Raw genomic sequence first — 24,773 nt, 5'->3', positions numbered from 1 at the left:
TGGATGTAAAATTTTTACACCTCCTCAGAATTTCTGTCTGTGCAACCATATTGTATATGCTTTTGTGTGTATCATTTTGGCATGAGTCAAAGGCATTCTCTTTTTGGGAGCCAGGTCACTCTGTGGCCTCCATCTGGAAATGGAGGTGGAATTTGGGGGCTATACCTGGCCTGATTCTTTGTATGTGGGACCATGTGTTTGTTGTTTGTATGTGCATCAGTACTTGCACTGGCCAACTGAGATGTCTTTGGTGAGTAATGCAGCTCATGTGTGATGATGCATTGAGCTGGGCTTTGCCTATGGTGCAGCACTGGTTAGCATTTTCCCTTTTAGACTAGCCTTGGTCATTCATTCAGCTTTATTTCTGATGGGACGTTCGTTGAGGTTATCCCCATTTTGACTAAAGGGACATGGTTTTGGAATCTCCCTTTTAGGGGCTAGGGAACTGTGATCCTGAGAGAACATTTTGAATTGTTGTTTGCTTGATATTTGATGACACCAGCCATGAATAATTAAGTATGTATGATCAGAGCTCTGTTCCATCTTACAGTCCCGCAGGGGTATATGTTGCAAAACTGGGAGATCTTCAGCTATGTTCATGTAAATGAAAGAAAACTGTATTTTTATTGTAGCCCTGTGTATTCTCAATACTCTCTAAGATCTGGAGAACAACGACCCCTAATGGGTCTGCTATTGTATCAAAATGGGCCTTTTGCAATTTGGCTTATATTGGAGGATGTGTGTGTGGGTGCCTGTGTTGTCTTCCTGCCTGAGTCCGAATCGTGTTCCCTCTTTCTGGTTTTGCTTAAAGTGAGCCATGTGAATGTGAGCAAATGATATACATTACTGTCTATTACTATTATCTGCTTTTTAAAACTTAAGTGGATACTTGAGAACTTGAGAAAAAAATTTCCTGAAAATAGCCAAGATGATTGAGTTTTGCATAATGAGTTAGAAGAGAAATTTGTATTTCTCTTTTTGTGCCTTTTAGATATAAATGATCTCTACAGATATTTGGTAATGTAAAATTTTAGAGTTGTGCTAAATCAAGTTAAATGATGGAAGTTTATGCAGTTGTTTCAACATGGGATAATTTAAGAACAAAATAACATAGATACAGAAATGATGAAAAGTTTGTAGAAAGGCAACACTGAAAAAAGAACTTTGTGCATGGTACAGATGGGCTAAGTTCATACTGAATTTAATTAAGTAAATGACTTCTTTTATTATTAAAAGTAAACTGGTACAAGACTAGATTTGGTTTTCTCTTTCTGTTAGAAGGACAAAGTTCTCCTGTAATGATGACTTTGTTGACTGTGTGAGCTTCTACGCCTTTAAGTGATCTGTATTTGCATTTGAGATGTGTTCTCACTTTCCTTAAGGAATAAGTAATGTTTCACAGTGATCTAAGACCTTATTTGACCAAGTGTTTTGGAGAAAACTTTCCTAATATACAATTTTCATTAAAGTTCTTTTGACTTCCAGACAGCTTTAAAATGCTTTAGAGAGCCTCTGATGCATCTAAGAAAAATATTTAACTAGTATTATTTGGTATGTAAAATTACTGGAGAGCATTATCACGCGAGTGATAAAACTACTTAGAGTATACTTTATGAATGAATGTTATTAACCTAGACATGGTAAAAATTAGATAAAGTTTCTGAAATTTGGATATGTACTGGTATAATTGCATCAGTCATAATTCTAGTTGTTATTTTAAAATACTATATGTCCCAACAACTTGGTTAAACTTCCTTGTCAAAAAACACTATAATCAGATCTCTAACATTGCTTTTTTAAGTTCTTAATCATCTGCAGACAGTTTAAACTGAGGCTTTCCAAATTGCTTCATCTTTAGGAAGAGTCACAGGAAGGACTTCTGACAAGAACAGGTTTCTGATAACTTTTATATCATGCTGTTGAACCAGGTAAGATATTTAAAATTTAATGGAATTTCTGATTTCATGAAAATGCTAGTAAAAATTATTAATTCTATAAGACTGAGTAAACTAATGAATGGGCTTCCCAAGTGGCACAGTGGTAAAGAACTCGCCTGTCAAGGCAGGAGACATGGGTTCAATCCCTGGATCGGGAAGATCTCCTGGAATAGAAAATGGGACCCACTCCAGTATTCTTCCCTGGAAAATTTGATGGACAGAGGAATCTGACGAGCTACAGTCCATGGGGTTGCAAAAGTGTCGGACTTCATTGAACATACACATTCACACAAACTGATAAATATGGGTTATAATTTTGAAGTTTTGTCTGAAATATTACCAGTCTTTAATCTGTGTTTCTACAGATACAAGGAAATGTTGGGTAGTTTGAGAATGGAGCCCAAAATGGCAATTAAAAAGCGGCAACTAAAAGGCAAACAAAGGGATAAAAAAGCCTGAGTAAAACAGAACAAAGGAAAACTCTGCAGCCCGGAGTAAAAACCTTCAGTGGGAAATGCTCCCTTCCCTGATTGGTCTCAGGTAAAAGCCCTGATTGACGCTGCTGTTGTTCTTCAGTCATTCAGTCCTTTCCAACTCATTGCAACTCCATGGACTGCAGCACACCAGGCTTCCCTGTCCTTCATCATTTCTCAGAGCTTGCTCAAACTCATGTCCATTTAAAGGATGATGCCATCCAACCATCTCATCCTCTGTCATCCTGTTCTCCTCCTGCCCTCTATCTTTCCCAGCATCAGGGTCATTTCCAATGAGCCGGCTTCTTCACATCAGGTGACCAAAGTATTGGAGCTTCAGCTTCAATATCAGTCTTTCCAATGAATATTCAGGATTGAGTCCCTTTAGGATTGACTGGTTTGATCTCCTTGCAGTCCAAGGGACTCTCAAGAGTCTTATCCAACACCATAGTTCAAAAGCATCAATTCTTTGGTGCTCAGCTTTCTTTATGATCCAAATCTCATATCCATATGTGATGACTGGGAAAACCATAGCTTTGACTATATGGACCTTTGTTGGCAAAGTGATGTCTCTGCTTTTTCATATGCTGTCTATGTTTGTCATAGCTTTTCTTCCAAGGAGCAAGCATCTTTCAATTAAATGGCTGCAGTCACCATCGGCAGTGAACTTGGAGCCCAAGAAAATAAAGCCTGTCACTGTTTCCATTGTTTCCCCGTTTATTTGCCATGAAGTGATGGGACAAGATGCCATGATTTTCGTGTTTTAAATGTTGAGTTTTAAGCCAGCTTTTTCACTCCCTCTTTCACCTTCATCAAGAGGCTCTTTAGTTCTTCTTTGCTTCCTGCCATTAGAGTAGTGGCATCTGTAGGTGCCAAGTTCCAACTCCCAGCACATTGCTTGCCATGTTGAGAAAAACACACTCCTAGTGCATAAGGCTTACTGGGGGTTGTAGTTTAGGCAGAGTGAGAGAAAGGGAGAAAAGTCAGAAGTCTCCAGCCAGAAGTTTGGATGAGATCTGCAGTTTACCTTACATCTGAGGCATGGCACCAAATGTCAGGTGTGGTTCTTTTCCCTCCATCCTTGTCTTGTTATAGTAGAAAATTAAAATGACAGATCAGGAAAGCTCATGCAGGCAGGATTTATTAAACAAGCGACATGAAATACACTCCTGAGGCATGAGAGCAGACCGACCTCTGTAAGAGTGGTCCCACCCTGTCTTTTAATGTCCTTTGTTCCCTCTCCTAAGCGGTCCCCGGAGCCTGATTTCTTCTGCCCCATGTCAAACAGCTAGTTGTGATTTTGGTGTTCTCATAGAAAATGAGCGCATGTCCTTCTATTCTGCCATCTTAAAGATATCGCTAGCAATATCACAAGGTTGCCAGGGGAAGCGTCAAAATGACCTCAGATACCTGCTGCTACCTGCAACAAATTTGCACCACTGAATGACAAACTTGTTTTCCTGGGATAAAAAAAAAAAAAAAAAAAAATTTACTTCCCCTAGGCCCTGCTGCCTCCCAGAATCTTTCTCCCTGAGCAGCTTGCTAGTGCTCGTACCACCTCACCAGCCAGCGTGCTCTGTGCTTTACTTTTTCCTGGGATTTTCTTACCCACTCTACTTGGGAAGAACAATCTCCCACCTTACTCTGTGTTCAAAAATCCTCTGTTAAAATACTAGAACTTTCTCCTATAATCCAAAGCCTGAAAAATCAGAAAACTCTCCTAACATCATAAAGAATTCCCATCTAACTTCTCCTATCTCTCAGGGGGAAGGAGAGCCCAGATTCCCTCACTACTTCCCCTACCCAGTTTCTTTACCCTGTCAGGTTCTTCTGACCAAACAAAAAAATTATAAAGTCTCTATCTGGATATATATGTATGTCTCAGTGTGTATTTTTGTCTTCGGATAATATTACTGAGGCAATTTATAAAGGAGCTCTAATTTAGCTGGCCTAAAGAAAAGTAAGTGCTTACAAACCAAAGAATTCTAAATTCAAAAAAATTAAACTCAATGAATTTCAGGTTCATGTGATCTGGGAAATATTCAATATTAATGTCTGCTTGCTGATCTAATTAACAGACGTGTCTTGAGTCATCAACATTGTGTAATATTTTTATTGTGCATAGGTTTATATCTGTTGCAAATTGTCAGCAAGGAAAGTGACAATGTAAAATGTAAAGAAGCTTTTAAGAAAAGAAAATGCAAGTGAGGTAAGAGCTTTAACTGATTTATGTTTACCAATCTACAGAGTACTGTACTGATATAAAGGATACTTCATAGTGGCTTAAGAAAAGTAGGGTGCATGGTACAAGTTTTCTTAAAATGTTAAATCACCTTTGATAATGGATATTAAGTTTCTTTCCCTTTTAAATGATCTGTTCTATGTTTACCTTTGAAATCTTTTGCTACTATTGCTAAGTGAATAACTGTTGTTTCACAGTGACCTGCATGATCCTATCTCACTGAATTTTATAAACCCTTTAGATATTTTTGGGAAAACTTTCTTAAATTCTAATGAAGTTGTTTTGATTTCTAGCTAACTTTGAGGTGTTTCTGAGGGCCCCTGAGGCATCCCAAAGAAGGATATTAAACTAATTAGGTTCATTGACCATGTTAAAGGTACATGCGAAGTACTGTCAAATAAGTAACAAATCTTTTTAGGTTATATTATATGGTAAATGTCACTAACACAGATAGTCTAAAAATTATATGAAGTTCATAAATATCTGATATTTCCTGGCAAAAATATTGTCAATTATAATTCTAATTATCATATTAAAGTGTTACATGCCACAGCAATGACCAGATTGCTTTGTCAACTGCAATGTAATCAGATTCTAAACGTGTCTTCTATGGTTTCCCTCTGATGCCTTTGCAAAAATACTGCTTCTTCTTCAAGGTTCATGGCAAAAATTTACTAAGATTAACCAGATAAACAAATTTTGTAATTAATAGTAACCTGGTGCCAGACTGAATTTTTTTTTCTCTCTCTCTGTTAAGAAAACAAAGTTACCCAGGAATGCAGTATTTAATAACAGACAATGTTAATTTCTTTGCCATTAACTGATTTATATTTGTTTTTAAAAGCTTTTCTTACTCTGGTAAAGTAAATAAGCCTGAGCTTTATCTACATGTACCATAATCTTTATTCTGCTTTTACAAAAATTAACCCCTCATTGTCAGACACTTGCTATCCTGATGTCCTTAAAACATGGCAACAGTCTACTCCTAAATTGCAGAAATCAAAATGGGTAAACTAACTGTAAATCAAATAGGGTTGTGGGAAATATAAGATGGTCACTTTGCTTTCCCCAGCCCCATGACAAAACTCATTTTTATTTGATGAGATAAAGCCTTCCCTGGCTGCCGAGTTAATATGTCCTCATGAAGGAAAATTTTCTCGATGTTTCACTAAATATTAAATTCTAGTTTTGTTAATTAAGGTCTATGTTTGCCAAGGCTCACTTCCCAGGTCTTCCTTTGCTGTTTTGTTATATTACTAAAAACTTTAATTGAGTTATTAAGAGATATTCTAAAGTTTGTTTCTAAAGCTTATCTCAGTAATCTGTCTTTGGAGGGAGATCAGATGCCCTGTGGCCTACAACCAGAGGATTATACTTTCTGGAAAAGACAAAATGCAAAGGACTATCACCAACCTGGACAGAAGTACCTTTATCAGGTATTAACTAGCTCATGTACAGTGAAACTAAAAGAAAATTAACTCTAGGGTTAATGTCCACTCACAAAGGGTCCCTGCACTGGAATGGCCTATAGAGAGAACTGCTGACCTCAAAATCACCTTAAAACAATGCTCAAACAGAGGGAAAAACTACACTCAAACAAGAATAAAAGGATGGCATCAGAAGCAGGACAACTCACTCAAGATCCTTTTATGTTTCATTATTTTATAGTGATTCTTGATTTCTTAGATTTTTGCATTTAAATCAAATATTTTTCTATAATAGATACAATCCTATGCTAATTTTAAAAATCAACCCAATTGCTGGGTTTGTGGCCAATTATTTATGTATAGCCCTTCTCGGTTAGATTTCCCTGGTGGCTCAGATGGTAAAGTGTCTGCCTACAATGCGGGAGACCCGGGTTCAATCCCTGGGTTGGGAAGATCCCCTGGAGAAGGATATGGCAACCCACTCTAGTACTCTTGCCTGGAAAATCCCATGGATGGAGGAGCATTGTAGGCTACAGTCCATGGGGTCGCAAAGAGTCGGACATGACTGAGTGACTTCACTTTCTTTCACTTTCTGGGTTACCTTGATGGATTTCTCCATTCCAAGGCTCTAACTGGTTGACTCTTAGAAAATTTTTCTTAAAAAAAAAATTAAAAATCAGTGGGTTACATCCTTCAGGACAATATACAATTAGATTTGTGGCTATTCCAACAGGTTTCCTGTCTCAGGGCATAAGCTTAGATTGCTCTACATCATGGTATTTGTTTCCAACCGAGGTGGACAAACTGGCAACAATTCTGACCAGTTCGTCCATTCCACATGACACTCCTACTGGAAACCCTGCGGGCACCCAATTCCAGTAAAGGGGATCCCAAGAAGTCTCTCGAGCTTCCTTGGCATCCATGTCCTGACCGAGGGATGCTTGGCTCTCAGATCACAACCCCTAATCCTACTTAGCACTAGCCACGCTGGAGACCTTGGGAAGGCCTAACTCCACTCCTGGGATCCCAGGAGGTTGACCTGCCTCAACCTGCCCAGGGATCTGCATCTTGACATAGGGAGGGTCAGCTCTCAGCTTGCCCCAGTGCTGGGAAGGATAAGCGTCAGCCCAGGAAAGTCCATTCATGGGATCCTTTTAGCTTTTCCTGTCATTACTTTCAGATGAGGGGGGGAAAAAAAATTCCACTTCCCCACAGATGCCCTTGAATACATCCTTGATAACTGGAAGCTGTTTGACCCTCAGACTCTAAACCTAAGACGTTTGAGATTCTTTTGTAAAACTGCATAGCCTCAGAGGGCAGTCCCAAGATGGCAGAATAGGGCCAGGAGACCACTTCCTCCCTACAAATTCATCAAAAGATCATTTGAATGCTGAGCAACTTCCACAGAACAACTTCTGAACACTGGCAGAGGACACCAAGCATCCAGAAAGGCAGCCCATTCTCTATGAAAGGAGTTTTGAGGCTACTGCATAAATAAGACTGAAAACCAGAGTCAGGAGGCTTAAATCCAAAACCTGAGAACATCAGAGAACTCGTGATTCCAGGAAACATTAATAGACAAGAGCTTATCCGAGCCTCTATATCTACACTGAAACCAAGGTCCACCCAAGAGTCAACAAGTTCCAGAGCAAGACATACCACTGTAATTATCCAGCAAAGCAGGAACACAAACCTGAGCATTAAAAGACAGGATGCCCAAAGCTATACCAAACCCATCAGTTCAGTTCAGTTGCTCAGTCATGTCCGACTCTTTGCAACCCCATGAATCGCAGGAAGCCAGGCCTCCCTGTCCATCACCAACTCCCGGAGTTCACCCAAACTCATGTGCATCGAGATGGTGATGCCATCTAGCCATCTCATCCTCTGTCATCCCCTTCTCCTCTTGCCCCCAATCACTTCCAACATCAGGGTCTTTTCCAATGAGTCGGCTCTTCGCATGAGGTGGCCAGAGTATTGAAGTTTCAGCCTCAGCATCAGTCTTTCCAATGAATATCCATGACTGATCTCCTTTAGGATGGACTGGTTGGATCTCCTTGCAGTCCAAGGGACTCTCAAGAGTCTTCTCCAACACCACACTTCAAAAGCATCTACTCTTCAGTGCTCAGTTGTCTTCACAGTCCAACTCTCACATCCATATATGACCACTGGAAAAACGATTGCCTTGACTAGACAGACTTTGCTGGTAAAGTAATAGCTCTGTTTTTAATATGCCGTCTAGGTTGGTCATAACTTTCCTTCCAAGGAGTAAGCGTCTTTTAATTTCATGGCTGCAGTCACCATCTACAGTGATCTTGGAGCCCCCCTCCCCCAAAAAAAAGTCTGTCACTGTTTCCACTGTTTCCCCATCTATTTCCCATGAAGTGATGGGACCAGAGGCCATGACCTTAGTTTTCTGAATGTTGAGCTTTAAGGCAACTTTTTCACTCTCCTCTTTCACTTTCATCAACAGGCTTTTTAGTTCCTCTTCACTTTCTGCCATAAGGGTGGTGTCATCTGCATATCTGAGGTGATTGATATTTCTCCTGGCAATCTTGATTCCAGCTTGTGCTTCTTCCAGCCCAGCATTTCTCATGATGTACTCTGCATATAAGTTAAATAAGCAGGGTGACAATATACAGCCTTGATGTACTCCTTTTCCTATTTCAAACCAGTCTGTTGTTCCATGTCCAGTTCTAACTTTTGCTTCCTGACCTGCATACAGGTTTCTCAAGAGGCAGATCAGGTGGTCTGGTATTCCCATCTCTTTCAGAATTTTCCACAGTTTATTGTGATCCACACAGTCAAAGGCTTTGGCAAGGTCAATAAAGCAGAAATAGATGCATTTCTGTAACTCACTTGCTTTTTCAATTATCCACCAGATGTTGGCAATTTGATCTTTGGTTCCTCTGCATTTTCTAAAACCAGGTTGAACATCTGGAGGTTCATGGTTCACGCACTGCTAAAGCCTGGCTTGGAGAATGTTGAGCATTACTTCGCTAGCGTGTGAGATGAGTGCAATTGTGCAGTAGTTTGAGCATTCTTTGGCATTGCCTTTCTTTGGGATTGGGATGAAAACTGACCTTTTCCAGTCCTGTGGCCACTGCTGAGTTTTCCAAATATGCTGGCATCTTGAATGCAGCCCTTTCACAGCATCATCTTTCAGGATTTGAAATAGCTCAACTGGAATTCCACTACCTCCACTAGCTTTGTTTGTAGTGATGCTTCCTAAGGCCCACTTGACTTCACATTCCAGAATGTCTGGCTATAAGTGAGTGATCACACCATCGTGATTATCTGCGTCATGAAGATCTTTTTTGTACAGTTCTTCTGTGTATTCTTGCCACGTCTTCTTAATATCTTCTGCTTCTGTTAGGTCCATACCATTTCTGTCCTTTATCGAGCCCATCTTTGCATGAAATGTTCCCTTGGTATCTCTGATTTTCTTGAAGAGATCTCTAGTCTTTCCCATTCTGTTGTTTTCCTCTACTTCTTTGCACTGATCGCTGAGGAAGGCTTTCTAATCTCTTCTTGCCATTCTTTGGAACTCTACTTTCAAATGGGAATATCTTTCCTTTACTCCTTTGCTTTTCACTTCTCTTCTTTTCACAACTATTTGTAAGGCCTCCTCAGACAGCCATTTTGCTTTTTTGCGTTTCTTTTCCGTGGGAATGGTCTTGATTGCTGTCTCCAGTACAATGTCATGAACCTCCGTCCATAGTTCATCAGGCTGTCTGTCTATCAGATCTAGTCCCTTAAATCTATTTCTCACTTCAACTGTATAGTCGTAAGGGATTTGATTGAGGTCATACCTGAATGGTCTAGTGGTTATCCCTACTTTCTTCAGTTTAAGTCTGAATTTGGCAATAAGGAAGGAGTTCATGATCTGAGCCACAGTCAACTCCCAGTCTTGTCTTTGCTGACTGTATAGAGCGTCTCCAACTTTGGGTCAAAGAATATAATCAATCTGATTTTGGTGTTGACCATCTGGTGATGTCCATGTGTAGAGTCTTCTCTTGTGTTGTTGGAAGAGGGTGTTTGCTATGACCACTGCGTGCTCTGGGCAAAACTCTATTAGCATTTATTGACTATGCCAAAGCCTTCGACTGTGTGGATCACAATAAACTGTGGAAAATTCTGAAAGAGATGGGAATACCAGACCACCTGACCTGCCTCTTGAGAAACCTGTAGGCAGGTCAGGAAGCAAAAGTTAGAACTGGATATGGAACAACAGACTGCTTCCAAATAGGAAAAGGAGTACATCAAGGCTGTATATTGTCACCCTGCTTATTTAACTTATATGCCGAGTACCTCATGAGAAACGCTGGGCTGGAAGAAGCACAAGCTGGAATCAAGATTGCCAGGAGAAATATCAATCACCTCAGATATGCAGATGACACCACCCTTATGGCAGAAAGTGAAGAGGATCTAAAAAGCCTGTTGATGAAAGTGAAAGAGGAGAGTGAAAAAGTTGCCTTAAATCTCAACATTCAGAAAACTAAGATCATGGCATCTGGTCCCATCACCTCATGGCAAATAATTGGGGAAACAGTGGAAACAGTGTCAGACTTCATTTTGGGGGGCTCCAAGATCACTGTAGATGGTGACTGCAGCCATGAAATTAAAAGACGCTTACTCCTTGGAAGGAAAGTTATGACCAACCTAGATAGCATATTAGAAAGCAGTGACATTACTTTGCCAACAAAGGCCTGTCTGGTCAAGGCTATGGTTTTTCCAGTGGTCATGTATGGATGTGAGAGTTGGACTGTGAAGAAAGCTGAGTGCTGAAAAATTTATGCTTTTGAAGTGTGGTGTTGGAGAAGACTCTTGAGAGTCCCTTGGACTGCACGGAGATGCAACCAACCCATCCTAAAGGACATCAGTCCTGGGTGTTCATTGGAAGGACTGATGCTGAAGCTGAAACTCCAATACTTTGGCCACCTCATGCGAAGAGTTGACTCATTGGAAAAGACCCTGATTCTGGGAGGGATTGGGGGCAGGAGGAGAAGGGGACGACAGAGGATGAGATGGCTGGATGGCATCACTGACTCAATGGGCATGAGTCTGAGTAAACTTCGGGAGTTTGTGATGGACAAGGAGGCCTGGTGTGCTGCAATTCATGGGGTCGCAAAGAGTCGGACACGACTGAGCGACTGAACTGAACTGAACTGACTGATATATTCATGATCACTAGTTACTGAAAGCCTAAACCATCTCAGCCCTCAGGCAGTTCACATCCCCCCTTATGTCATCAGCTTCTCTGACAAGAGCCTCCAAAGAGTCTGTCTTGACACCAGTGGCAGTTTCCACATCTGTACTCCCTTTGTAAGTGGACAGTTTGAAGTAGGAGATAGATGGACCCCAGGCTAGACAACTGGTGTTTCTCAAGAGAAGTAAAATTCAAGCTTTGTTCTCACCCAAACACTCCAATGACAAAGCTAGTGGTAAAAGCTGAGCTCTGCTAAAGCAAAGAGATAAGGTGCCCACTCGTGAGGTCAAGGAAAACTTTCCCTTCCACACATGCACAGAAGGCTCCTTGGAGTTCAAAAAGGGAGGGAACTTCATTCCATAATAAGTACAGACATGCATCTATAGGCCTCTGCTGTGGGATCCATCTTGGCATAATCTTGGGGAGGGTTCAAGGACCAGTCAAGTGTGAAGAAAGAAACGAGATAGTTGGCCAAGTAAACAAAGACCCACACAATTGCACTCATTTCACACACAAGCAAAATAATGCTCAAAGTTCTCCAAGTCAGGCTTTGACAACACCTGAACCAAGAACTTCCACATGTTCAAGCTGTATTTTAAAAAGGTAGAGGAAACAGAGATCAAATTGCTAATATCTGTGACCATAGAAAAAGCGAGAGAATTCTGGAAAAACATCCACTTCTCCTTCATTGACTATGCTAAAGCCTTTAACTGTGGGGATCACAACAAACTCTGGAAAATTCTTAAAAAATGGGAATGCCAGACCACCTTACCTGCATCCTGAGAAACCTGTATGCAGGTCAAGAAGCAACAGTTAGAATTGGTCATGGCACAATGGAAAGGAGTACATCAAAGCTGTATATCGTCACCCTGCTAATTTAACTTATATGCAGAGTAAGTAAGGCTACTTAGAACCCAAAGGTCTCCAGTTTCTGGAGGAACCAGCCCCCCACCTCAAAAAAAGGAAAACTGTTTCATTTTATTCACAGAGGGATAATTTACCAAATTGCTATAAGTCATGAGTAACTTGAGGGGAAGGACTTCCCTATATCTGGAAAACAGATCAAAACCAATAACATTCCAGAAATAAATAAATAAATAAATAAACATTATAACCACATTCACCAGTTTACTTGGTAATCAATACCTTTCTTAATTTCTTTAGAAGCCATCAAATTTTCCATTAGGATTTTTAATGTGGTACCAGTTCAGCAGTATCATTTGAAATTTATCAGAGATCTGCACTTGTCAAAAGCCCTATGAAGCTTCTTGACGATGAAGCACTATTTTGCTAAAGCATCAGAACTATCTATAAATAGCAGAGTTAAAAGGCACAGTTAAACACCTAATTACAATGTAATAACTAGAATTATGACTAGTAACATTTTATCAGGAGATACACAAATTTTAGAACCTATATATAATTTCTGTTATGTTATATTTATATATTCATTATTTATATTTATCTATATTTATGTTTATATTAATATATATTGATTTATGTTTATATTAATATATTTATATTAATAATATTTTCCATACTATATAATCTGAGGGGTTTAACATTCCTTTGACAATGCTTCCTGTGTAATTTAACATACAAAGCAATCCTAGTTAAAATTTTTTTCTCTGAGATGGTTCAGAGGCTCTCTGAAGCAACCAAAAGTTAGCTGAAGTCAAAAGAACTTTGGAATTTGGTAGTAAGTTTGTAAAAAATACAAAAAAGTTTTCAAAACATTTGGTCAGATAGAACCATAGTCCACTGTGCCCATCAATCCCACTACTGGACATGTACCCTGAGAAAACAATAACTGAAAAAGACACATGTATTCCAATGTTCATTGCAGCAGTATTAACAATAGATAGGACATGGAAGCAACCTAAATGTCCATCGGCAGATGAATGGATAAAGAAGTTGTGGTACATAGATGCAATGGAATATTACTCAGCCATAAAAAGGAACACATTTGAGGCTATTCTAATGAGGTGGATGAACCCAGAGCCTGTTATGCGGAGTGAAGTCAGAAAGAGGAAAACAAATATCATATTTTAATGCATATGTATATGGAATCTACAAAGATGGTACTGATGAACCTATTTGCAAGGCAGAAGTATAGACACAGACATAGAGAACAAACTTGTGAACAAAGTGGGGGAAGGAGAGGATGGGACTAATTGAGAGAATAACATGGAAACAAATATATTACCATATGTAAAATAGATAACCAGTGGGAATTTACTGTATGACAACTCAGGGAGCTCAAACTGGTGCTCTGTGTCAACATAGAGGGGTGGGATGCAGTGGGAGGTAGGAGAGAGGTTCAAGAGGAAGGAGACATATATATACCTATGGCTGATTCATGTTGATGTATGGCACAAACCAACATGATACTGTAAAGCAATTATCCTCCAATCAAAAGTAAATAATTTTTTTAAAAAACAGAATCCTAGGTCACTGTGAATATTTACAAACAAATACAGATTGCTTAAAGGCAAGGAAGTTCACAAAATCTGTTATCAAAAGCAGTATTCTAGGTAAAACTTATTTTCTTAGCAGAGTGGAAACAAGTCTAGTCCTGTACCAGCCTACTTTTAATAACAAAATCCACTTACTTAATTAATTTTAACCTAACCTCAGCTCAACCATGTACAAAACTCCTTTTTCTACTCAAAATACATTACCTATTATATACTGAAATGTTTTTTTATTATTTTTAGCAGCTTTAGTCACATATTTAAAATAGCATCCTCAACTCTTAAAAATCTTATTAATTCCTAGTGAAAACCAAGTGGCAAGTAATTGTGAACTGTTTGTCATACCAGGACTTCCTGATTGGAAACCTATGGTTTAGTTTTCCTTTCCGAACAAGGCAAACAAAGGTAGGTAAACTTAGACCTGCCCAGCAACAAATGTTCCAATATTTTGTCCTATTTGAAATGGCACAGATAGTCAATGAATTCTTATCATTCAACTTTAGTTTCAGGTTATCAAAATCTGGAGAGATTTGAGATGACAGTTTCAAAACATAAGTATTGCTATAGAGTTTACCTTTTATCATATCAAGTTATTTTTCTTATTGACAAGTGCCTATATTAATCAAACTAACAAGCTTAAGCTAGCTTCAATAGTACATGATTCAGAACTAAATTTTCCCCAGATCATATGAACCTGCAATATATTTGGCCAATGTTTTAAAAATCTGCAAGTAGTATTTAACTTGTAAGGGTTTACTTCTAAGTCAATTAAGTAGAGCTCATTTATGAATTAATTTTTACATAAGGATGGAACCAGAGATCTCAGTTTTTATGCTTGAGTTTAAAAAGGCCTTTCTCTCAAAACTTCCCTGGTGGCCCAGGGTTAAGAATCTGCCTGCAAGTGCAGGAAACAGGGGTTTGAGCTAAAAGCTGGTTTTTTGAAAAGGTAAAGTTAAAGATGGTTTTTTGAAAAGGTAAATAAAATTTACAAACTATTAGCTAGACTCATCAAGAAACAAAGGGAGAAGAACCAAATAAACAAAATTAGAAATGAAAATGGAGAGATCACAAGAGACAACTCTGAAATACAAAGGATCATAAGAGACTACTACCAGCAGTTCAATGCCAATAAAATGGACAACTTGGAAGAAATGGACAAATTCTTAGAAAAGTATAACTTTCCAAAACTGAACCTGGAAGAAATAGAAGATCTTAACAGACCCATCACAAGCATGGAAATCAAAACTGTAATCAGAAATCTTCCAGCAAACAAAAGCCCAGGACCAGATGGCTTCACAGCTGAATTCTACCAAAAATTTAGAGAAGAGTAACACCTATCTTACTCAAACTCTTCCAGAAAATTGCAGAAGGTAAACTTCCAAACTCATTCTATGAGGCCACCATCACCCTAATACCAAAACCAGACAAAAATGCCAAAAAAAAAAAAACCTCCAGGCCAATATCACTGATGAACATAGATGCAAAAATCCTTAACAAAATTCTAGCAAACAGAATCCAACAACATATTAAAAAGATCATACATCATGACCAAGTGGACTTTATCCCAGGAATATAAATATTCTTTAATATCTGCAAATCAATCAATATAATATACCACATTAACAAATTGAAAGATAAAAACCATATGATTATCTCAATAGATGCAGAAAAAGCCTTTGACAAAATTCAACATCCATTTATGATAAAAACTCTCCAGAAAGCAGGTATCGAAGGAACAGACCTCAACATAATAAAAGCTATATATGACAAACCCACAGCAAACATTATCCTCAATGGTGAAAAATTGAAAACATTTCCCTTAATGTCAGGAATAAAACAAGGTTGCCTACTCTTACCACTACTATTCAACATAGTTTTGGAAGTGTTGGCCACAGCAATAAGAGCAGAAAAAGAAATAAAAGGAATCCAGATAGGAAAAGAAGTGAAACTCTCACTGTTTGCAGATGACATGATCCTCTACATAGAAAACCCTAAAGACTCTTCCAGAAAATTACTAGAGCTAATCAACGAATACAGTAATGTTGCAGGATATAAAATTAACACACAGAAATCCCTGGGATTCCTATACACTAACAATGAGAAAACAGAAAGAGAAATTAAGGAAATAATACCATTCACCATTGCAACAGAAAGAATAAAATACTTAGGAGTATATCTACCTAAAGAAACAAAAGACCTATACACAGAAAACTATAAAACACTGATGAAAGAAATCAAAGAGAACACAAATAGATGGAGAAATACACCGTGTTCATGGATTGGAAGAATCAATATTGTCAAAATGAGTATACTACCGCAAGCAATCTATAGATTCAATGCAATCTCTATCAAGCTACCAACGGTATTTTCCAGAGAACTAGAACAAATAATTTCAAAATTTGTATGGAAATACAAAAAACCTCGAATAACCAAAACAATCTTGAGAAAGAAAAATGGAACTGGAGAAATCAACCTGCCTGACTTCAGGCTCTATTACAAAGCCACAGTCATCAAGACAGTATGGTACTGGCACAAAGACAGAAATATAGATCAATGGAACAGAATAGAAGACCCAGAGATAAATCCATGTACCTGTGGACACCTCATCTTCGACAAAGGAGGCAAGGATATACAATGGGAAAAAGACAACCTCTTCAACAAGTTGTGCTGGGAAAACTGGTCAACCACTTGTAAAAGAATGAAACTAGAACACTTTATAACACCATACACAAAAATAAACTCAAAATGATTCAAATGAATTATTTTTAACGGCTGAGTAATATTCCATAGTGTATATGTACCACAGCTTCCTTATCCATTCGTCTGCTGATGGGCATCTAGGTTGGGAGGTGGGATCGGGATGGGGAACACATGTAAATCCATGGCTGATTCATGTCAATATATGGCAAAAACCACTACAATACTGTAAAGTAATTAGCCTCCAACAAATAAAAATACAAGGAAAAAATAAAACTTTAAAAAAATAAAAATAAATTTTAAAAATTTAAAAAAATTTAAAAAATAAACTCAAAATGGATTAAAGATCTAAATGTAAGATGAAAAACTATAAAACTCCTAGAGGAGAACATAGACAAAACACTCTCCAACATAAATCACAGCAGGATGCTTTATGACCCGCCTCCCAGAATATTGGAACTAAAAGCAAAAATAAACAAATGGGACCTAATGAAACTTAAAAGCTTTTGCACAGCAAAGGAAACTATAAGCAAGGTGAAAAGACAGCCCTCAGATTGGGAGAAAATAATAGCAAACGAAGCAACAGACAAAGGATTAATCTCAAAAATATACAAGCAACTCCTGCAGCTCAATTCCAGAAAAATAAATGACCCAATCAAAAAATGGGCCAAAGAACTAAACAGACATTTCTCCAAAGAAGACATACAGATGGCTAGCAAATACATGAAAACCTAGATGCCCATCAGCAGACGAATGGATAAGGGAGCTATGGTACATATACACCATGGAATATTACTCAACCATTAAAAAGAATACATTTGAATCAGTTCTGAAATGGATGAAACTGGAGCCCATTATACAGAGTGAAGTAAGCCAGAAAGATAAAGACCAATACAGTATACTAACACATATATATGGAATTTAAAAAGATGGTAATGATAACCCTATATGCAAAACAGAAAAAGAGACATAGATGTACAGAACAGACTTTGGACTCTGTGGGAGTAGGCGAGGGTGGGATGTCCTGAGAGAATAGCATTGAAACAAGTATACTATCAAGGGTGAAACAGATCACCAGCCCAGGTTGGATGCATGAGACAAGTGCTCAGGGCTGGTGCACTGGGACGACCCAGAGGGATGGGATGGGAAGGGAGGTGGGAGGAGGGATTGGTATGGGGAACAAATGTAAATCCATGGCTGATTCATGTCAATGTATGGCAAAAACCACTACAGTATTGTAAAGTAATTAGCCTCCAACTAATAAAAATAATTGGGGGAAAAAAATAAGAGATATCTAAATATAAAAGGTCAGGGTAGCTTTATCTTAGCTCTGTTGCCAACTGAATATATTAATTATACTAATTTTCCCTAAAACATCTTTCAGTAGGTTTGATGTGTATCATTTATTATAAAATTATATAACTCATTAAAACATGTGGTCTACACACTAAAAACAAATAAATAAATAAATAAATGAGAAAAAAGAAAAGAAAAGAAACAGGGGTTTGATCCCTAGTCCAGGAACTAAGATCCCAAATGCTGTGGGGCAACTAAGCCTGAGCATCACAACTACTGAGCCTGACTGCTACAACAACTCGCATGCCCAAGAACCTGTGTTCCACAACAGGAGAAGGCACCTCCCAAGAAGCCCATGCACCACAGCTCAAAAGCAGCCCCTGCTCACTGCAATTAAAGAAAGCTCACATGCAGCAACAAGGACCCAGCACAGCCAAATAAATAAATAAATATAAATATCTTGCTTAAAAAATATATTTTAAAGGACTTTCTCTATTATTTTCCCCTTGAGAGCCCAAGTAGATTATTTACCTCTCAAGGTGAGGTAGAAATAGCTAGACAGTCAGTGTAGGTCTGAGACCTCGGTTCCATTTTTTAATTGCAACTCTCTCAAATAAACATCTCACTCCATTAACCTAAAGCTATACTTGCTGTTCCAGTTTCCAGGCATCCAAAAGAATGCCACCTCTGTCTGGTTGGTCATAAAATATCCAGATCCAAGACAGGACAATCATTAACTGCTGTCCAATTTATCAAGAAGAAAAATATCAGATGGACCATTAACTCTTAACCCATACATCTTGTCCTTAAACAGTGGCCTGGGGTCATGAGAAAGAATCACAGGAATGGCAACTCAACGTCTTAAAAAAGCTGAAAAACTCGGGATCAAAAAAAACCATAAAGATGACAAACTGTACATAGTGGCCTTCAAACTGATTGGTCAGAGATTACATATGTCAGGAACACGAGCCAACCAAAAAGGAACAGATCAATACTAATAAAGGCATAAACTGCTATAATTCTCACCTTTTTGGGCACTTCACCCACCCTCAGTGTCTATGCTGGGGCTTTGTACTTCTCTTTACCTTAAAATAAATCCTGCTTGCTTGCTACCATGAGTGTTTGCATGTTCATGAAGTTCATTCTTGGGCTCCATGAACAAGAACTTAGATTCCCATTTCAAAGGTACAGGGAGAAATACAAACTCCTTTTATTAATGGAAACTGAAGAGTTCCCAGCTTTGCAGAAATACCCACTAGAGGGATTATAAGATAGAACAGAGCTTTGATCATCCATACTTAATTATCCACAGCTAGTGTTATTACTGGAGAAGGCAATGGCAACCCACTCCAGTACTCTTGCCTGGAAAATCCCATGGACGGAGGAGCCTGGTAGGCTGCAGCCCATGGGGTCATGAAGAGTCAGACATGACTGGGCAATTTCGCTTTCACTTTTCACTTTCATGCATTGGAGAAGGAAGTGGCAACCCACTCCAGTGTTCTTGCCTGGAGAATCCCAGGGATGGGGGAGCCTGGCGGGCTGCCATCTATGGGGTCGCACAGAGTCGGACACGACTAAAGCAACTTAGCAGCAGCAGCAGCAGTGTTATTACTATCAAATATCAAACAAACAATTCAAAGAGGTCTCTCAGGGTCACAGTTTCCTAGTCCAAAATTAGAAGTCCTCACCTTCCCATTTCCAAGCACATACACTTTGAAACTCACAAACAGAAACGCTTGGAGAATTCCTTGCCCTGCTATTGCAGCAAAAATACCAGCCCAGGTTGGATGGATGAGACAAGTGCTCGGGCATGGTGCACTGGGAAGACCCAGAGGGATCAGGTAGAGAGGGAGGTGGGAGGGGGGATCGGGATGGGGAATACATGTAAATCCATGGCTGATTCATGTCAATGTATGACAAAACCCACTACAATATTGTAAAGTAATTAGCCTCCAACTAACAAAAATAAATGGAAAAAAAAAAAATAGAAACGAAGTTTTTCCTCTCCTGAAAGCAAGGGAAGTAAGAAGAACAGTGAAGAGTCTAGGGAAGAAATATGGACAGGCCTGAAAGAGGTAATCACTTTTGGTTTTACTTTAACTGTTACTAACCTGTAGTGTAACCAGAAGCTAACCTATCACCCTCTAATACTAGGTAAATTACACCCTGCACTTGGTATTTGCTCTCCCTGACCTCTCTTACAGAAAATTACCCTTTACAGTTGTTTACATTTCAGAAAGAAGACTGAAGGCCAAAAATCAGAGACAAGTGGACCCCAATTACCAGGCTGCCTGATGCCAGCTGCGACTGTTTTGAAATAATGCAGGAAGAAAAAAATGCAAAAACTTCATTGTGCTGTGTATGTTCAGTCATGTCCGACTCTTTGCAAACCCATGGACTATGGCCCACCAGGCTCCTCTGTCCATGGAGTTTTCCAGGCAGGAATGTGGAGTGGGTTTCCATTTCCTACTCTAGGGGATCTTCCTGACCCAGGGATCAAACCCACCTGTCTTGCATCTCCTGCATTGGCAGGTGAATTCTTTACCACTGTGCCACCTTGGAAGCCCAAAAACGTCATTACTTTGAACTTTATCATTTACCCTAAGACCACAAGAGCCAGGCTATATAAAGTCTCTTGGTTCCCCGGGGTGGGGGTACATAGTTCTTGAGGCATTAGCCTGCTGTGTTCTCCCCTCTGCGGGCTGATTTTTAAAGCCATCTTTCTATTCCCTCCAAACTCTGTCTCCATATTTTTTTATTTGGCATCTATAGGCAGAAAAAGCCAAGATTTTGACTGTAGCACTGCCTGGAGTTAAGGAGACAGTTGCCTACTTTGTTACCATTTAAGGTAACTTCATCCATATTCCTTCCTCTAGGCCCCTCTTTCCTTAAGGGCCACCAAATGACCCAGAGAGGCAGCTACACAAACTGAACACTACAATGGAAAAAAGCATAAGAACTCCCATCCCCTTAACATTAAGACCTGAGGGGTCATTATGTATACTTTGAGCTATAGACATCCCTTTCCTGATCAACTTGTAGCAAAATCAATAGAATACAAAAGCTAAAATAAAAGAAACAGGTCTAACATGGATCCCCCTGGGGTCCCCTAGGTGATCCCATAAAAAGGAAATATCAGAATATGTAGGAAAGACGAGAAGATTGTGTTCTCAGCACAAAAAAAAATCTAATAATTACCCACCTAGTTAATAGCCTCAGCTACTAGATGGAAAACCTGAGCTTTTGCTACCACACTGCCGCCATCATGGGTCGCATGCACGCTCCCGGGAAGGGCTTGTCCCAGTCGGCTCTGCCCTACAGCCGCAGCGTCCCCACCTGGCTGAAGCTCACTTCTGACGACGTGAAGGAGCAGATCTACAAACTGGCCAAGAAAGGCCTGACTCCCTCCCAGATCGGTGTGATCCTGAGAGACTCTCATGGTGTTGCACAAGTACGTTTTGTGACAGGCAACAAAATCTTGAGAATTCTTAAGTCCAAAGGACTTGCTCCTGACCTCCCCGAGGATCTCTATCATTTAATTAAGAAAGCTGTTGCTGTTCGAAAGCATCTGGAGAGGAACAGAAAGGATAAAGATGCTAAATTCCGTCTGATTCTGATTGAGAGCCGTATTCACTGGTTGGCTCGATACTACAAGACCAAACGAGTCCTGCCCCCAACTGGAAATACGAGTCATCCACAGCTTCTGCCCTGGTTGCATAAATTTGTCTATTGTACTAAAGCAATAAAATCATTGTTTAACAGAAAAAAAAAAAAAGAAAGAAAGAAAACCTGAAGTTTCAGGAACTTTCCTGGTGGTTCAATGGTTAAGAGTCTGAACTTCCACTGCAGGGAGTTGGGTTCAATCCCTGGTTGGGGAACTAAAATCCCAGCAGGCCCTACAGCATGGCCTAAGACAGTGGGAGAAGAGTTTCACCTCTGAGCCCTTTTTCATCTATGTTTCCTCCCAGCTCAAGGACCTTCAGTGCTTTCAAGAACAAAGGACTCCCGGACAGGACCATAATAGTGAAGAAAAAATTGGATTCCATGTTAGACCTGTTTCTTTTATTTTAGCTTTTGTATTCTATTGACTTTGCTACAAGCTGATCAGGAAAGGGATGTCTATAGCTCAAAGTATACATAATGGCCCCTCAAGTCTTAATGTTAAATTAAAATACCTCTGTTTAGCTAACAGGAAACATCCTGACCCAGACCATCTATGAATGGCTGCAGGACAAAAGATATTAACACATCCCCTCTCAGAGGAAACTAGGAGATATTTGCAGTAACTTAGGACCTTTGGGGGTTTCCCAGGTGGCTCAGTGATAAGGAAACCACCTGCCAATGCAGGAGATGTGGGTTTGATCCCTGGGTGGGGAAGATCCTGTGGAGAAGGAAATGGCAACCCTCACCAGTGTTCCTGACTGGGAAATCACATGGACAGAGGATCCTGGCGGGCTACAGTCCATGGGGTTACAAAAGAGTCAGACATGACTTAGCAACTCAACAACAAATGGCCTTTCTACTTTACCTCTTCACTTCCCTCCTTTTTGTTCTATAAAAGAAACTAGTGTACAGACCTTGGTAAGATGGTTTTCTAGGACATTAATCTGCAGTCTACTCAGACTTCTGACTTTCCAAATAAAGTGACTAACCCTTGCCCAAACAACCCCTCTCCCAATTTACTGGCCTGTCCTGGGGCAAGGAGAAGGAGGTCTAACTAGGTAGCAGGACCACCTGCTTCAAGACCATGTACCACTTCCCTAAAGGCTAAAGATAAGACCCCACAGGCTTCAGGGACCCCATCCCCAAAGTTGTCCTCAAAGGAGAAAGAACTACTAGCAATTAAGGAGATGCTCAGTCGCTCAGTAGTGTCTGACTCTTTGTGACCCTGTGGACTGGAGCCTGACAGCCATGGACAGGCTTCTCTGTCCATGGGATTCTCCAGGCAAGAACACTGGAGTGGGTTGCCATTTCCTACTCCAAATTAAGAAAAGGGGCTGGCCAAATACATTCTTCAGTCGGGGCTGTGTGTCCCAGGCAAAGGCAAAATGTGTTCAAGAATACTGTTTGCATTCGTTAAATACAAAATAACTGTTTTTCACCCACATGAAATTTGCCACAATCAAATACCGGGATGTACAGTAACAGGTGTACCGGGAGAGAAGGAGACATGGTCATAGACACAGGGACGAAGGGGCCGGGTGAAGTTGGAACTCAGCTGTCACCTAAGGAATATGGGAAAAGGCGGGGACATTATTGGAAGGTAACAACAGTCCAGGGCCCTAATTAGATAAAGGAAGCTGTTCATAAGCTGCTTGCTTGGAGGGTAAACGAGTGCAACTTCAGTTCAGAACTGCGAACTCCTCCGGAGCTCTAACTGGGGAAGCCGGCTAAGGATGGAGTGTGGGGATCCAGTCCTCCAGCTGGGCGGTGACTCTCCCAGGGCAGCGTCCCAGACTCCCGCTCCCGAGCACTGGGGACTAGCGGGCCTTCGAGTGGAAAGAGATGTGCCCCAGCCACCGGGGCCCTGGCACCCTCCCCACCTCCGACAGGTTCCCTCCCGCCGCGCGCGCGCCCAGGCGCAGGCAGAAATCACTCCGCCGGCGTGGGAGGGCTCCACCAAAAGCAAGAAACTCGGCAGTAGGAGCGCCAGCGGAAAGCGCCCCCTCTCCCGACCCTCGGTCCGGGAAAAAGCGCCTGCAGCGTTAGGCTCGGCCATGCATTTCAGCTAAGGCAGTGCGCTCACCAGAATACCAGGCGTGAGCAGAGGTTCGCGTGCTGCAGCGGGTTGGGCTTCCCCTCCGGGAACACCTGCAACATCTTGCTGGCCGAGGGTGCGGTGCGGGTCGTGGCCGTCCTTGCAGTCGCTGCCGCTGTTCCTGTAGGGCCCGACAGAGACGTTGGAGACCTGGCCGCCTCGCCGGTCTGCTTGGCGCGAACTGAGAACCACCTGCGTCTCTGGGAGTGGAGTGCCAGCTGCCTGTCGGGCCCCGCCCTCGCTCCTGGTCGCCCGCTACGCGCCTCTGCCACAGCTGAGGAGTGCCCGGGGCGGGAGCCATGGGGGCACCCCCAACCCCCACGCCCAGGCTAGGGAGGACACTGCAAGGAGCCACACAGGTGGAAGGCAAGGCCATGAGGGCAGCTGATAGAGGTGGGTAAGTGAATTACCCGCCAGACTGGGTCCTCCCAGACGCCCCAACCTACTCACCTGACTTCAGACTCTAGCAAAGTGCTTGCTGTGAGCCCACACAACCACCGAGGAGGTGCAGAGGGAGCACAGACTTTGCCACCCAACCCCCCACCCCCCACCCCACGCCCCGCTGCTTAGAAACGCCCCCTTCAGCTGTGGATAAGACCTAGAGAAAGCTGGTAAAAGGAGATAGCAGCCCGACCTCTGAGCAAACTGCCCTCATCAGGACCAAAAAAGGGCACTGTGGGAGAACTGTAGTGGAGCAGCCCCTTTCCCAGGGTATGTGCGCCTCCCCACGCCCTTTTCCTCTGCTGTGTCTTGTAGAAAAGCTTTTCTCTCCCAGGCCTCCCCTGAGCCACAAAAGGCCAACTTAGGATTAATGATTAAAAGAATGTGAACATATTATCAAAAATAGATCAGCCATATAACAGTCTATAGTTCCTCCCTGAAGAACCTAGTAACAGTGTCTGATGCATATCTTGAGTTGTTTTGCTAAAAACCCCACCAGATGCAGTTAACAGCAAAAACCCTGACAGGCAGGGTCCTAAGGATTGGTGATGCTAAACCCTGGGACACTAGCTTTGTTAAATTAAAGAATAGAGCAGTAGTGGCTGATCACACACCCTGGACTCTCCTCCTCACTGTGCTTTTAAAGAGCCTCCCCTGAAATCCATCAGAGAGTTCAGATCTTTTGAGCATGAGCTGCCTGTACTCCCTGCCTTGGCCCTTACAGTAAATCTTTCTCTGCTCTGAATTCCTATGTTTTGGTTTGTTTGGCCTCACTTTGCCTCCAGCTTAGTAACTTGGGTTATACACAATTTATGGCCAAGC

The 24,773-nt window shown here is 41.0% G+C and overlaps 1 protein-coding gene and 1 pseudogene across 1 annotated transcript in view; one reads left to right on the top strand and one right to left on the bottom strand.

The window, feature by feature from the left end:
- The window catches only part of LOC133049359 (ATP-binding cassette sub-family C member 4-like), a 297,052-nt gene extending 273,387 nt beyond the window's left edge, over positions 1–23,665 (bottom strand). Inside the window, exon 1 of the mRNA XM_061133336.1 lies at positions 23,499–23,665. Within this exon, the coding sequence (XP_060989319.1) occupies positions 23,499–23,572 (74 nt within the window). The 5' untranslated portion in view covers positions 23,573–23,665. The remainder of the gene's footprint in view (positions 1–23,498) is intronic.
- Positions 21,009–21,506, top strand: LOC133049712 (small ribosomal subunit protein uS15-like; annotated as a pseudogene).
- Positions 23,666–24,773: the final 1,108 nt, after the last annotated feature.

This window comes from Dama dama, chromosome 30 (genome assembly GCF_033118175.1).
Source record: "Dama dama isolate Ldn47 chromosome 30, ASM3311817v1, whole genome shotgun sequence".
In the NCBI taxonomy this organism is placed as follows: domain Eukaryota; kingdom Metazoa; phylum Chordata; class Mammalia; order Artiodactyla; family Cervidae; genus Dama; species Dama dama.
The sequence above is the reverse complement of the archived record's forward strand: the minus strand, read 5'-3'. Positions and strand labels throughout refer to the sequence as shown.